This window comes from Balearica regulorum, chromosome 5, assembly GCF_011004875.1.
Source record: "Balearica regulorum gibbericeps isolate bBalReg1 chromosome 5, bBalReg1.pri, whole genome shotgun sequence".
Classification (NCBI taxonomy): Eukaryota; Metazoa; Chordata; class Aves; order Gruiformes; family Gruidae; genus Balearica; species Balearica regulorum.
In genome coordinates, this window is record NC_046188.1 from 35,043,732 (window position 1) to 35,060,691 (window position 16,960).

The 16,960-nt window shown below is 36.9% G+C and overlaps 1 protein-coding gene across 5 annotated transcripts in view; it reads right to left on the reverse strand.

Moving 5' to 3' along the window:
- The window catches only part of RASGRP1 (RAS guanyl releasing protein 1), a 51,811-nt gene that overhangs the window by 12,495 nt on the left and 22,356 nt on the right, over nt 1–16,960 (reverse strand). For all 5 annotated transcript variants that reach the window (XR_012835669.1, XR_012835668.1, XM_075754116.1 and 2 more), the window contains exons 3-9: nt 12,540–12,637; nt 10,896–10,966; nt 8,885–9,016; nt 7,633–7,786; nt 4,242–4,415; nt 3,386–3,502; nt 837–1,112 (exon numbers count right to left, since the gene is read on the reverse strand). Coding sequence is in view for 3 of the 5 variants with exons in the window: in XM_075754116.1 (XP_075610231.1) it covers nt 837–1,112; nt 3,386–3,502; nt 4,242–4,415; nt 7,633–7,786; nt 8,885–9,016; nt 10,896–10,966; nt 12,540–12,637 (1,022 nt within the window). In the remaining 2 variants the exon portion in view is untranslated. The remainder of the gene's footprint in view (nt 1–836; nt 1,113–3,385; nt 3,503–4,241; nt 4,416–7,632; nt 7,787–8,884; nt 9,017–10,895; nt 10,967–12,539; nt 12,638–16,960) is intronic.

The following is a 16,960-nucleotide window of genomic DNA, read 5'->3' on the forward strand; positions in this document are numbered from 1 at the left end:
TTCACACACGAGCGCTCCCAGAAAGAACAAATAGCCTCAAGCACATAAGCATTTTTATCTATTAGCTTTTTGCTGAAACAGGGCTCATAACCAGAAAGTGGAAGCAGCCTGTCTAGTTTTTCCAAGCTGAGGTACTCGTTAAAGTCAAACAAAACTGAGAAACAAGAAAGGTAGATTTACTATTTTAATAAAAAGTAGTATTTTAACTTACTAGAAGAAGCTAAAAGTATTGTTGTGACACACATCCTAGGTATTATCAATTTTGTTAGTAACAAGGCACTGACTAGATATGACTGGAAGAGTAATACAACAACTATATTTAACGAACATTTATGCCAGACCGCTTTTTTAGTACCAGAAGAAACTTGGCGAGAAATGTGGTATGTTTAACCCTACACATCTTGAGGGACTGAACTTTTATGTGAAAGTTTATGTGTTCAATACAAGGAAGCTTTGTATGCAATCTTCTGCCTCCAAGGAGCAGCTAAGGAAGCTTCCTAACTTTCTCCCTATTTAGGCTTAATCAGCAGAGGACTCGGAGCGTTTCCTCAATGAAAGTACAGAGAGAATGCATACTCCTATAGTGAACCAGAAATAAACATTTCCTTTCCTTATAGGAATAAGTAGAAGCATACTGCTGAACTGGCACCTCTACCCTTGCTGCCAGATCAATCAATATCACTAACTTTTGCTCTTCTTCTATTATGTACATTTCCTTAAGGAAAAAAAAAAATCTTACAATTTTACATATTTATAATTAATGGAATTTTCTATTTAGTTGTTTGAGAGATATATGAAATTATTTTTAAAATGGAGGTATTTCATCTCAGACTTACTGTAAGCAAGTGAACAAGGTCCATATTAGCCTCCAGGGGAAGTGGCATTTCCTGGAGTTGTATCAGCTCATTTATGTGGTTATACAGAGAGTATAGTTTGTATATGTTAATTTTTTTGTCCTCTAAGTAGTCTGGCATTCCCTCATGAAGTGATATCAAGTCTTTCAGGTGGACCCCAAGGATTGGGATCTTAAAGTTACTGCACTCGTTATAGGCACGTCGATAACTATCATAATTTCTGTAAGATGAAAGCAGTTCTGTCATTTCATTAAACACCTAAAAATAAGAAAACAAAAAATTGAAATTGGTTACTGGTTTTTGTTCTGGTCATACACCACAAGAATTTCCTGTTATCGTCAGGGGGTTTACTCACAATGACTCTCGACATGGATTTTAAAACTTCAGGCTTCAAATGAAATCTAGGTATTCACCTCACCTAATTTAACTATCTATAATATGTAATTATGATAGAATCATAGAATGGTTTGGGTTGGAAGATCATCTAGTTCCAACTCCCCTGCCATGGGCACAGACACCCTCCACTAGACCACGTTGCCCAAAGCCTCATCCAACCTGGCCTTAAACACTTTCAGGGAGGGGGCATCCACAACTTCTCTGGGCAACCTGTTCCAGTGCCTCACCACCCTCACAGTAAAGAATTTCTTTCTAACATCTAATCCAAATCTACCCTCCTCCAGCTTAAACCCATTACCCCTTGTCCTGTCACTCCATGCTCTTGTAATCAGTTCCTCTCCAGCTTTCTTACAGGCCCCTTTAGGTACTGGAAGGCTGCTATAAGCTCTTCCCGGAGCCTTCTCTTCTCCAGGCTGAACAATCCCAGCTCTCTCAGCCTGTCCTCACAGGAGAGGTGCTCCAGCCCTCTGATCAGCTTTGTGGCCCTCCTCTGGACTCTCTCCAACAGCTCCATGTCCTTCTTGTACTGGGGCCCCCAGAGCTGGATGTAATACTCCAGGTATAGTTAGTTAATCTATAGCCTAACCTATAATGCTGGTTTTCCTACATTCCCTATTTCGTCAATAAAAAGAAATAGGATCCTCTCATATCAAGGAGATGTGTATGCAGTTAATGCATAAGTACAGCACAAGCTCTCTGACCTTCATAAAACCCAACCATTTTCACATTAAAATGTGGAATAAAGTTCTCTGGCTTCCAGGTCACAAGCTGGAATTGCTGAAATTGGAAAGTCCTGGCAGATAAACCCTGCACTGTGCTATGGTCCCATCACAACATGACCACAAATCCTACTACAGTTCAAGGTGACACATCTGTGCTTTTAGGAAAATTTTTTTCCCCACGGAAATGAAGAGAAAACAACATACTGGACTTGTTGTAAAGGCCAAATGAGTCTTAAGTCTAGCAGTATAAATAGTTCCCTTGTTTATACAGGTACAGAGGTGATTCTTAACATTATAAAATCAACAGACTGATGTTTTCTTGTGGAAGTTCCTGTCTAACCCTGTGACTTTTAAGTCAAACCATTTGTCATAGTTAAACTTTAACGGGTGTTCCCAAGTCACTAATTACCAGCCTTTACCTGCTTTCTATTAGCGCTTGTGTACAATTTCTTGATGCAAAAAGTTATTCAAATGATGGACACATATGCAGCCCACTCCTCACAATGATAAAATTTGTAAAACAACATGTTTCTAAAATAAGCTTGCTAACTGGTTTTACGTATCTTGAAAGCTGCAACCATTATCAGTGGGAAGTCATACTTCTGGTCTATGCTCCAGGTATGCACTGTTCATTCAAGCTGATCGTGCTGTGATCAGAACAGGTTCATTAGACACCTATATGAAATCTTTCAGGCCCCAAACAAGACAAAATAATAAAGCATATTAGTCTCTTAAGAAGCCATTTAATTGCTAAAAAATATGCTTTCCTTCACAGTTTTAGTAGCCGGAATCTCAACAAAAAATATATCCATCTGTATTTCCAAGAATTTAATTGGAAATTACAACTGATTCCTAATATTCCACTGTATTATAATGTGTGTGCATTAGTCTGAACTACATTATATATTATAATGTGTGCAAGTTTGAACTACATAAAATCTGTCATAGGGAAAGATCAGATGAACAAAAATCAGTCCTTTCAGTTTTAAACTCAAAGTGCAGAGCTCTGCGCTAGCATTTCATAGACTCAGGGTGGTCAATGTTGCTATGCATGACAATAGTTTCATTCTCAAATGTTCTAGGATCCAATTCTCTGCTTTCACATTTGAATGCTATTCTGTACTACTGCATATAAATGAAAATGTAGCTTGTCACATCTGAGTATTAAAAAAGAAACTTTAAAGGAGCTATACAAATCTTGAAGAAAGGTGGGGTTGGAAGTGTAGGAGAAACTGGTGTCATAGAGATGAAATGACAAAGAAAACCCCTCCACAACCAAAGGAAGTCTTCCTTTTTCTCTTTTTCTGTCTGTCTTTCCACCTTATCCATAGAAGTAAGGTTGTTTTTTGTGTGTGCAGTGATAAAAAAGTTAAAGTTTATCTTATTTGTAAAACTTAGAGGAGCAATACCAACCTTAATTACATCATGAGGAACACATGAGCTTGTTTCCTTGAGTCTGGAAATGGAACTGTGACAGAGACCTCCTATCACTGCCATTAATGTATTGAAATTCTGCAGCTGGTGTAGCTTCTGTGTTGACATACCAAAAAAAAAACCAATCAGTATTTATTATTTAAAGGTTCAAGTTGTTCAAAATGCACACCCAAATTCTACATTTCCTCTATTGTCTTCCTCTAAAGTCTTACATGTTTTGCACCACTATCCGTTTGGCTTCGCTCATTTTGGTAATGAGCTGTGATTTAACTGGGTGTAACATGTACTTGTTCTAGTTATTAAATCAGATACTAATTCTGCAGATACAGTAAGTCTTCCAAGTATTTCCGCAGTACTTCTCCCTTTTCCCACAGTCTACCACAACTAGGAAATACTGCCTATTATCTTGGTTATGACTGCAGTTGAATTAGTATGCAAAGAATACCAATAGGACCACAGCTCTGCCTCTGTCCAGTAAGGTCTATCTAGTAGATATGCTTCTACTTACGGCCAAAGGCATGATAGTGGTTCATGCTTTGGAAAGGTGCACAGTCACAGCTTGGAATCTCACCAGCTGATTCAAAAGCAAGTCTAGTTTTTCAGTGAAAACAGTTTCTTCAGAATGGATACGAGAGAGTCGTGGTGCCATGACACTGTAATACTGAATACTTGGTGTGAAACCACCACATACACAATGTGCATGCTGTATGTATGAACCAGAAGACCTGTGCCAACAGTCTCAGCTGATCCTACAGTAGTAGCGTGGGAAGAGCAACTAAAGGGCTGTGTCGGAGAAAGACAAAATAAACACAACACATGTCAAAATTTAACTGACCTGTGCAACATGAATGAACTTGATGAACACTTCAGCCCGAAGCTGTGGTGTTGGTCTGCTGAGAACCATTAGCTGCACCCACTGAGAGATACCATTGCAAAGAGCAATCGATCTTTCCATTGTTGGATTCTCCTTCACACAACTATTCACAATGTAGTTCTGATAATCTAAGAACTTAAAAAAAACCCCAAAAAACAACAAAAAAGTGCAAACGTAAACTCATCTACAGTTTCACATACTTCATGATCTGTGTGCAGATACAGGTCTGCTTTTCAAATGAAATATACAAGATACATTTTACACCCTAAACATCCATAAGACTGAAATCTCTCCTTTGTCAAAGCTTTGTTCAGTTCAAAGCTGAACTGAAGGCTTCAAATTATTGAATTAGCTGAAAGCACCTTTTCACCATAATTTGTATCACATCATTTGCATCATGTGTATCTCAGGAGCCTTGACTTATATAAACCGCAGGATCAGTAGAACTGGGGCTTTCCTCCCAGCCTCAGTGGCTCCGTAGATTCATTGAATCCAGGCTTCTACTGGTAAGGTTAAACTGAATTTAAAGTGTAATCTAGTAACTCAGTGATAGTTTAAGGAAGTTAAGTGTTCAGTTTAGGTAGCAAGGGCATACTTCTGAATTAAGCTACACTAATACAAAAAGCAAGTTCAATGAGATTACTATAAAACTGAGATAAGACCATTAAGAATGAGGGCTACAGATTCCTTAGTATTTTTAATACAGCTTGTGAGATTCTCTTATTTAAGCAAAGCAATTAAAAATTGTTCAGTAAACACCTTTATGTGACAAACAGATTTTTTTATGCCATTCTTCCCATTAAGATCAAAGAGCAGCAATCATTCGTTTCTGTTGGTGCAATGTTTATCCATTCTGTTAATTTATCCATTAACAAGAATACACAAGAATTTGAATAATCAGAAAATGTGACATGGAATTTATATATCCATTCTTTACTAACATCTTACCAAAAACATTCACAGCTGTAATAGACACATATTCCTTTCTTAAGGCCACAGGAATATGCTGAATGGCATTGATCCCTAAGGAAAGGTCATAAATTGTCAGGCTGCCGCTTGTTTTTTGCTCTCCCTGTGTCACTTTCTCTCCACTTTTTAATTTTTTTCCATCCATTTAATAAGAACTCTGAACACTTTAAAAAGCAGATATGACAGCAGACTTCTCTGGATTTGTCCTCTTATTAAATTAAAAATGGAAGAAACATTAACAGTAATAAGTAGAGCTGTCTCTAAGATTACATAGTACGTACTTACAACTATTGTTTGAAATTTGAACCCCGGCCAGATTTCGCTGGATCTTGAAATGTAAGCAACTATTCTATATGGAAGATAATTTTTCAGTATCTGACTACATAATTATGGACTTCAGTTTCAGTACAATCATGAATCAATTTCAATAGTTTATATTTTGTTCTCAGTAGCTCTCTCCTTCAGAAAATAGGGGGGTTTTAAGTGCTGAACAAATTTATGTCTAACATACTACTTAAAGTTTTGAAATGACTTTGGTGCAAGAATTTATTAACGAGGTCAGCTGTAACACGATTGTTTGTGGCAGATACGGTAAGGAAGTCCAGGTACTTAAATAACACAAGAGTCTGGTGTGGCAATGACTAACTTACAAGCCTCAACAGGAAAGCAGAAAGAGTGTAGCCTCCCTGTATTTTATCACTATAAATTGAAATGGTTTCCAAACATCAGCATACCTGCAGTCATTACTCTGTGAACACCACTCCCTGCATTTTTCTTTGTTGCAAGATATGTGGTGTCTCATGGAAGATGTTGATGTACGCTGTATATGTTCAGGGGATCAAGTATTCCTTTCTGACTTTCAAATGACCGAACCTATGAATAGTTATTCCAGTGACTGATAACACAGCAGGTCATTTGCAGCCTTTCTCCCAGTACATGCTGCCATGTTAGAATAACAAAAGGGTTCTGTGGCTTAGCATATCATGAACACATTCTGCAAAGAGTTAATGAATCTAGACTATTTATTAATTACACATTATTTTCTGATCCAAGGTCTCGGTAAACAAAATTTATACCAAAACTTATGCAGGGACCTTGCATATAAAATGTATACAAGTATGTAATTGTTGGAACTCTATGACACATCTGACACACTGACTGCAATCATACTTGCTTTATACTGCAATCATTAATTACTTTATGTCTGCACAGAGCTCGAAAATGTTGAGTTATATAAGCTTTGCATATTATTACTGCCTACAGGCAGCAATCTGTGCATGACTTTGGTTCTATGGCTTTTTGAATTTAACACAAAACATGAAAAGTCATGTACTGTCAGCTCAAAGTACAGTATCACATGACTGTGGAATCTTCCACCGTGTTATTGAGAGCTCCTTTCCTTGCAAGACTTCATCTTCAAATTGTAGTGCTTCAAAAAAAACCACACTGCTGAATAACCAAACCGAACAAAAAACCCTTAAAATCCCACTTTGCTTTCACTGTTATCATCACACTGACTTTGCAACCATTTTAGATTTTGGTCCTAATGTTCACTTTTCCATGTGTGACCTGTATCAGCTTTGAAAAGAAGTAACGTTGTAGCATACAAGGATGCAAATGAAGGCAAGGTGCATAGAGAAGTTAGCATCTTATCAGCTACCAACATAGCTGGGAAAACAAATCAAATTAAAAAACATAAATGAGATAAATTCTTAAGAATTTTTTGTGTACTTGAAAACTTGTCTAATAAAATATTTTAAACCCCTCTTACATTAAAAACTGGCATTTTCTCAAATGCTTTCTTATCTCTAGGTTTTATTTTGTTAACAACAATCAAAAATGGCATGCAGAGTCCAGTGGACATCTTCTATACAGTCCATTAGTCACTGCACAAAAATGCTGCACTGTTTCCTATAGCCACAGGAGGTTAGCGTTCTAGGAGAATAGTCCAAGTTTCCTTCATCCCATTTCAGCCTGATTACTAATTTGAGTCAAGAGGCTGCTTGTTCCTGTGCCCAGTGACACCACCTGTTCTAACAAAAAGAAATTATTTGGAAGAAGATCAAATGGTTTACTCCTCTTCCTTCCAACTGACCTTGCCTTGACTCTGTTCCACAGTTGCTTAAAAGGTTCACTCTCCCTCTCTCGAATGACTGCAGCAAAAGGGTACATACTCAGAATAAGTACACCTTCAGAATAAGCAAAAGGGGATGTACTCAGAGTAAGTGGCCATCTTCAACACTAGTAAAATGAGTCTGGACACAGACTCAGCTTGTCCAACAGCTTGCACTGCAGGGTTAATCTTGTAATACTACCCCTCTCCCATCTTTTCTATGTCCTTCCCATCTTTGTTTTAAATAAATAAATAAATAAAATCACTTACAGATATTCTTCTGAAAGACTTAAATTCAAGATAGGTAAGGTGGTCTGACAGCTCCTCTGGCTCAAGGTGATCAAAAAGAAGCGAGACTTTCCGTTTCTTACTGGTGTTGGCCTTTACACGCTGTGTCAGCTTTCTAGACCAATCCCTAGAATTTCTTTTAGACAAATTTTAAAACAGAATTACTCTTGAGTTATTGTCTGAAGAGCAAACTTTTCCTCTCTTCTTAATACAAAAGTAACATAGTTTACATGCCTTAGTGCAATAAAAAGTGCATTATTTGAATTTCTAAAGAGCAAGCTCTTTTCATGCATTGGAGATTATATGACAAAACATTATTGTTAGTCTTTATTATATTGATGTAGCACATAAGTACAATACAACTATATTACTAAACAGCATGAGATTATATATTGCACTTCCAGAAATGCTGTCCGTAACTTCATCGAACGCATCCAGTGCTCCTCCATTTAATAATTCCTACAGATTTCCTTGACCAGCCTCTGAGTATGAACTGTGCCCCTATGCTATTCGTCCATGGAGGAATGAAATTTAATTGGATTTGAAAAAACTGAATATCCTCTTTCATAATCAGATATAAAATGTACACCAAATTCTGCTTTGCTTTTGCCTGTGCATTTCCAACCACAATATGAATTGACACTGTTATACAGTTCCACAGAACTACCTTACTCTCCTATAACAAGGAAGGTTCTCTTCCCAAGAAAGAGCTATGTGATGTATAGCTGTAGGATTTATTCTTGACAGGGCAAGTAATTTTATAATTAAAATCACATAAAATAGTATCTCCAGTTTGACAATGTAATAAACTATATCTTCTCACTTTGGTGTTAAAAATATAAACACTTTTTTTTACCCTCGTCTGTTACCCAATAAAAACGTATTCTCCATTCTCATTGAATTCAAGTGATCTTTCAAAATCATTAGGCATCTAAAATTTTTCTGAGTTCCTTGGATAGAGTAAAATTTATCCAGCATAGAGAATCAGCGCAAAGTCTACACAGCAGTTAAATTCCACCTAAGCCATTCTTGAAAGGCATTCTGTTCCTCTACATAATATATATTTCATTTATAATGACATATAAACTCTTCTAAGGTTACATAACATATGAATTATTAAAATTAATGCACTATACAACCATTACCCTGCTATACTGGAGAGACATTATATTTGAATAAAGGAAATTCAGAGCAAAAGTTTGTTTTTCAAGCATATTAAGACTTTGGCACTCACATTTGAGTTGTGTCAATTAGACGACAGTGTAACTCCTCACCATTAGCTTTAACCAGTTCTTGAAATTCCTCCATAGTTGTGGATAGTTGAGAGTCCATTTTGAACATAACCCAGAACTCTGTAATCCAATACCTGTTGCACATGGAAAATACAGAAACACAAAAATAAAGGTTTTGCTCTAACATCAGGAAGGCTGAAATTTAAATAGATGGTCCTGCTTATGAGTTGTGTTTCTTCAAGATCTACCCCCTGAAGTGGATCAAGATTTTAAATGCTTTTGCTAGGATACCTTGACTTTATCAAAAATAAAAATTTCAAGATTAAAAATAAATTAGAAACTACCTGGCTTAATGCTATATAGAACTATACTAAATATATGTTTGCAACAAATTCAATATTAAAATTTCTAGTTTCACATTAAAGCTAGATAATATGCATACTCATTTTTTCTTCATGAACTTCTAGATAACTGTATATATGGCTTTAAAACTTGAAATTATTTAGTTCAGACATAAAAAAATGCACTGTGCTAGTCAGAATTTTATCTATTCACTGAAGAAAAATTTACTAATTAAATCTATTTAATAGTTACAGGTGATTCAGTCTCACATGCACAAAATATTTTCAGAGAACTACACTTCTCTATGTTTGGCATTCAAATTGTTTCAGTCAGATATTTTATATTTCAATTCATATATGTAACTTGTCACCCACTGCAGTGGGTTGACCCTGGCCAGCAATGAAGTACCCACCCAGGTGCTCACTCACTCCTCTCCCCCGCAGCAGAATGGGAGAGAGAACAGGAAGGGCAAAAGCGAGAAAAACGTGTGGGTCAAGGTAAAGACAGTTTAAGAACTGAATGAAAGAAAAAAAGCCAGCCAATCAACCAACCAAAAAAATGATGCAAAAGCAATCACTCACCATCTCCCACAAGATGTCCAGCCAGTATCCAAGCAATAACTACTTTGGAATGACTACCCTCCGAGTTTTTATTGCTGAGCATGATGCTGTATGGCATGGAACAGCCCTCTGGTCAATTCAGATCAGTTGTCTCAGCTGTGTCCCCTCCCAACCTCAAGCTCACCCCCAGCCTACACTCTGGGGGGGCAGAGTGAGAAACGGAAAGTCTTGACGCTGTGCAGTCACCGTTCAGCAACAGCTTAAACGTTGGTGTGTTTTACTCATAAATGCAAAGCACAGCATCACAGGGGCTGCTATGAAGAAATTTAACTCAATCCCAGCAGACCCAGTACACCCATGCATGTAAAAATCTGTGCTTGTTGGAAAAACAGAAGTGCATGTTCTTATGGATGCATGTATGAATTTGCCTAGAAGCAAAAATGTTCCCAGATAACGTACAATACCAAAGCATTCTGACTTAACCAATAATCGGCTTTGAGATAATAAAATCATCACCATTTAAAACAAATTTTACTTTCCTAACTGTTACTACTTGTTTCTCATTTTGTGTAAAAAAGAGATATCCTATGCTAATCTACTATCAGAGTTGCATCTTTTTTTCCTCTCTTCTGTTTTCTCTAAACTGAGATATCAAACTTTACCATACTTAATTAAAAAAAAAAAAAAAAAAGTGATCCAGGATCATTGCAAGTGACTAAGTAGAACTACTAAGGAGAATTACCTACTAAATACAATAGAGTTTTGCTTAATATAAAAATAGCTGCAACATCTCACTTCGTTTTTTTTTAATAGATTTATACAATAATACTAGACGCAATGCTACTGATTCCTAAGCATTGTCAATTTTCACTGATGTTTAAGATACAGACACAGTTCAAAACTGTGACCCAACAATTCATGCACTGACTTCAATGAATCTGCAGAAAGCAGGTTGCGCCTTTTTGTGTAAAGCTACTAAAGTGAACTTTGAAAAGCTGAAGCAGTACAGCTGTTTCCTTTTTTAACATCAGCTTAAGATATGCAAAAACATTTGTATGTATGAGACGTAGACAGCCACAGACAAATAGCCACCAAACAAGAATATTCTTACCTCACAAAATAGCATATCTTTACACACAGCATGGAAGATTTATTTTCTAAAGCATTAAGATACGTAGAAAACTGTTAAGGAAAACCACATCCATTCACATATGATATGAAATGTAACAAGCTTGATACTTCCCTACCTGTAAGCAATAGGAATCATTCTGATTGCACATAATATGCTGATGGCATATAGTATCAAATTAGAGTTTTACACAAGTGCATACAAAGTATATCCCAAGATCGTTAGCAAAAGTTTACTGTAAATATGACTACTATGAGGAATACTGATGTAGCCACCCAAGTACTGAGTAATGTTAAGTAGTGAAATGATTCTGCTTTCTACATGCGTTTCTTTGCACCATGCCTCACAATTTCTAATAAAACTCATGTACTCGCACATCTCTCTAACATTTGAAACAGTAATACCAAATACAAACCATCCATAACATCTAAAATCACTCACAGAATTTAGGGGATGGAAAATGGTCAAATGGGACATTTGCAAGGTTTTTCAAAATATAAGAGCCTAGACTACCTGATCCATTCAAAACTGTCTTTACCTTTCAATGTCTTCAGAGAGTCAATGTCTATACACAGAGCCAAAAACCAAGCTTGCAAAATATGCAAGTCTGATAAAAGTTTGAATGATTTCTCTGACTGTAGAAAACGTTACTTCTCAGAAACATGCAAGCAGTTACCTTCTTCCATTTTCAAAGACTGCATGCGCCTAAGTTAAACACAATGCTACACCACAGTTGTAGCTTAGCAGACTTGATCTAACACTTTTGGTTAGTGTAAAACACTTTTGGTTAGTAAAGCTCTGTTATAAATGATGCTGCTTTTACAAGCCAGTAAGATATAGAGTTTGGGGAAATAGAGGATTAGCTAAATTAAATTGTACCAAAATTGGCTGGAGAGTCTTAGCATGTCAAGTTTGCTTCCTGTACTGTGCTCATTTCATTAGGAGCAAACATTCTGTAAAGCTAAGAAGTCAGGCAATATATTCCACAATTAAAAATTCCTAAGAAAGGCTACTATGCCAATATGATCTAGTAGCTTCACTGTGAAAAATCTAATGAGCCAGAAACACATGTGTACAAGTCCAGGCAAAGTGGGAACAAATAGGAAGGAAAAGTTTATGATTTATTTCAGTGCATCGTAATTTTGCATGTGAGTGAGAAATAATATTTGTTGAAATTTTTCATCTCCAAATGATAAAATATTTTCAAAATTTACACTTTTGTTCTTTGCTCTTTGACTTGTATGGAGGACAGAGAGAGAAAGCGATCTGAAACTTAGGCCCAGGTTCACAGTACCTAACTGAGATGCCTACATTAATCTAACACCTGCTAGATATTCCCTCCACAGCCAGTGGAGGGTGATTTATCCTACTTAATCTGCACTGGAGTTTCATCTTTTTCTCTGTGGATGATAAGCTAAACCAAACAGATAAACAAACAGTCCCAACCCTAAACCAAACAAAACCACACTATACAACCAAGAACTGTAAAGAACAAGTATATCATTTAATTAGTGGAACAGTAATACACCTATAGATTACGTATCTTCTACTTACCCATTTCAAAGTTGCCAAGTTATCTAATATTACCTTAACAGCAGGTGAATATGACAAAGGATATAGATCAACAAGTTTCTGGAGCATGTCCGCAGAGGAGATGAAAAACTGATGCATGGCCAGAATTATTTTTAGTAGCTGGTTGTTTTGATAGGCATTTCCTTCTAAATCTGAAAAAGAAAAGAAAAAAAAAAAAAAAAGAGTATTCATATTGAAATCTTGCTATACCTTGGTAAACAACTTGCTCTTTCAGAATACTAATTCTATTCAGGCCTGTTCACCTACAGTATTTCACAGACAGCAGTAATGTACTAACTTAGGAGGTGCCTAATTTTTCTGATAAGCGCTATATAACAACTGTATTTACCAGGATTTGGAAGACCTTTACCAAAACAAACAAACAACAAAAAGGCAAGCAAAAAAGCAGCTGTGTCTCAAAAGTACTCAAAATATCCAGATAATTATACATAATGATTTCAGCCCAGCAATGCATTTAAATGCTTAGCTTTAGGCAGTTGAGTATAACCTTTGAAACAAATTAATGAATTGCAGAGCAAAAGAATTGAGCTACTGATCCATACCAGGCAGTCAGTGGCATAACTGAACTTAACAAACAGAATGGTGATATTCTTAAGTGTTTATGAGGCTTTTTGTACAGCTGACATACATAACACTAAGGTACATGCACCGGTTAGGATCTATACCTAGATGCGCCTGGAATGAAATATAACATACACAGAAGCCCAGAGGTTAACCTATGCAACCTATGCATACTCCCGGTGGTGCACCTAAATGTCCTAACACATTTCCTTGAACTATCCGTTACAAGGATTTTACTTGAAGAAGTTTTTTAGACCCTACCTATCTTCTGGGCCTTGTGGGTTTTTTTTTGATATTTGGAAAAGATCAAGGACATCAAATGTAGCAGAATGTTTAAAAAAGTTTCCATTTCTGTAACAAACACAGTAGTGTTTGTAAATATTAACCGATGATGTTTTTCTACAACCTGCTATGAGAAAATCTAAGCAGCTTGAATTTGAATTAGACACCCTTTCAACACAAAAGAAAATTTACCTTTTTGAATAATTTTAAATAATTGTCCTCTATGAGGATAAATGTAGTTATCACTTAAAACAGCAATAACAGGAACAATATACAGAAGCAACGCACAATAAGGCAAAATGGAAGACGTAGGTGAAACAGTAGATTTGCAGCATATGAAATGGCATCTATTACTAGAGGGAAAAAAAACAAAATTAAATGACAACACCAAAAAGGAACATTAAACTTAGCCCACTTGCAAAACTGTACAATCTATGTTTGTTATTGAGCAAGAGTTTCCATGTCCTTCTACAGGAAGGTAATCAACCGTGAAGAGAGAACCCCAGAGCTCAGGCTTTTTCTTTTGAACAATACATTGGATCTTTGGTAGAATTAATAAAGCCTGATTTCCTCTAGATCTGTCTCCTCTATTCTTCACTCCACAACAGTCCTATTCATGCCCTTTATCACTATACTCTCCCTGAAAGTTTTTTCCTTCTCTTCCCCACAACAATGCCATAACTCCTTGCTCGTGCTTAAAGCTGTCAGCTACACAAAAGCAATACATGCTGTGGTTGAATCCAGGCTCACTGGCCAGACAGCAAATCAAATCAAACCAATGCTGGGCTCACACAGCTGCCCCTACACCAATGTGAGCACCGATCTGGATACCTCTTCTACACAAGCAATTCTTTGAGATTCCTATCTTTCCAACAAATTTAGTTTAAGCTGGCAGACAGGCTGACTATTTCATGCAGAGTAGATGCAGTTTAGCAGGAAGGTGACTCAGAATGGCCTAGAACTGTAGTTTACAAGTGAAGTTATTGTTTTAGCTGACTCTTTGAAGTCCTGAAAGCAGAGAACATGCTGGGTATCATATACCTGGTGTGAGTAACTTCATTCTTCTAGCAAAAGGATAGTCAGTCTGGGGGAAACTCAGTACAATAAACAGTCTTGAAATACTTTACTACAGCCAGTCTCTCAGGCAAGACAAGCAGAAAAATCCTGATCAGCAAATTCTGGCAGAGCCTATGCGAACATGCAGCAACCCACTCAGCACTATCAAGCCCAGAATGAGAACTTCATGCATCAGGTGATCTTCAACGCTGAACATTAGAGACCATTTTCTGAATCTACCTTCTGTAGTTACACTTAAATTGTAAGGACCAGTTCTACTTATAGTGATAGGGGCAAGAGGAAAGTCTGTCTGTCCTACAGCCCCTTAAATAAGAGCAGTAGACCCCAAGTAACCAAAAGTTCTTGAGCTCTGTTTTGACTTATACTACAAGTTCTCAGTTTTACAGCATGAACCAAAGTTTATGCATTCCTTGTTCATGTTCTTACATAATTTCATTCATTACCTAAAGAAACTTTCTAGTATACAAACTGCCTACATATTACAGCAGGTGCACTGAGGGCAAAACAGCAAAGTATTCAGCCAGAGAAGTGGGAAATTTGCAGAGGAAGGCTGGGACATCAGGAATCAATACTAATTCAGGCCTTTAGTATTTGGCATTTTGTACTCTTCCAGTGTCTTCAGGAAGAGTAAAATTATTTTAGGCCTTGCACACAGAGGCCTGTATCAATTTTCATCCATTTTACAAAACTTGGTGTTCTGCCAGAGCCTCCATTCAACAACTTTTGTTTAATCAGAAAAGCAGTTCAATACTTGCTTAACTTGGAAGCCAAATGGTTATGTGCACACATACTATTAAGTGTGTAATTAAATCACCAGCTTTTCAGAAGTGCTCAGTATAGATCATCTCCAGCTGACAAAGACAGCAAATAACTCACTCTTCTAGCAGTTTCTCCTCTCTCCTAGCATATTCCAAAATCCTCTGCCATGATGTAACACAGGTACCACTTGGCACCAGGTTCCAGACTGAATTTCTGTCCTCTACAAGGTCTCTTTTCCATTTTACAAAGATGCAGAGAAAAACAGTACGTTCTGCTTACTATTAGTGATTAGGTCGATACGTTTATGGTATTTTCTTGCATAATAAAAGTGCATTTATGCTTGACAATATCCAGACCTAATTATCTCACAACAGACTTCATTACAATGACATGCAATTATTTTGCACACATTAAAGCAGCACTAAGTTTTGTGCTACCCATTCTCTCGCCCAACTAAAAGGCTCATTTCCACAAAGAAAAAACATCATATTAGTGGTGGTTTAAAACTCAAAATAAACACTCTGCAACAAAAAATCTTAAGGTCCCCAGTACAGTTCAGCACAGAACAGCAAGCCTGCATGGAATTGTAGTAGCACACGATTTTACAAACACATGCAGTATCAAATGTTTAATGCCATCTTCCTGCCCACTTCAAGGGCATACAAATAATACAGCAAACGTTACTAAAAAGAAAAATCTTGAGTCTGATTCTTCTTCCATTTGTATTTCACAAATTCATAATTCAAAAAAATCCATGGAGTTAAACCAGTAAAAATGGGCCTTAGATGAGAAAAGACTCCAGCTCAGTTTTGGTTTCACAACTATCATTGGGTGTTTCGTGTCTCCGACCACTAGGCCACTTCTTTTTGGAGAGCTAACCTGCCAAACATAGCTGTGTGTAAGGAAGTGACAAAAGTTATGGTAAGCTATCTTTGTACAAATGGTGGAGCCAATAAGAGGGCTTGCCTGACTGTGCTGCAAGAGTGTCTCTCTGAATGCCTCTGCAGCATTTTCTTGAACCTCCAGCAGTTTGTTTTAAAACTTTGAGACTCATTTTCATTTCCGTTTGTATACCTGTTTCTAACCACACACCCTGCTGAGCAAAAACCACTAAGTGAATACTAAATAAAGTGGAATGGGTGTATTTCAGTTAGTGAATTTACCTTAAAGAAAGCTGCAAAATACTGCATAAGCCTTAGCTTTGTTTCACTGCAGCAAAATACAAATAATGCATCCGTACATGTTTTTCCTCTTGTAACTGCCCTTATTGTACTAAGATGTTTTAATAAATATTCTCTGAAACAAACAAGGAAGTAGGAGTTGAATACACTTTTCCAGTATTTAACTACATGAGTGAAAGCACAAAGACATTTAGGGCTAAGTATTTTATTACCTATGTAGTAACACAAAGCCACCAAAAACTACAATTACAAAAGTTCCATTGCATACGAGAGACTCAAAACACACAAGGGTGAGGACATCCTAATCTAGGCCCATCAGTTACTCTATTGCATGATCCAATTGGTGGCTTCCTGTAATCCATGCATTAGAAATAACTGAAGTATCACTTGTTCCTAGAATAGTTGAAAGTATCAAAGTATTCAAAAGCCAATAAGCAAGGCTTTAAGAGCACGCTGCTTGCTTTTCACCAGGTCCTGATGGCCACCAAGCCTCTGGTAAATATACTTAACAGAAAGAGTATGTTCAATAGACAAGATCGTTGTACTGAGACCTTCCCACTCATGAGTGCAATGATAAGGCAACAGGAAGAATGC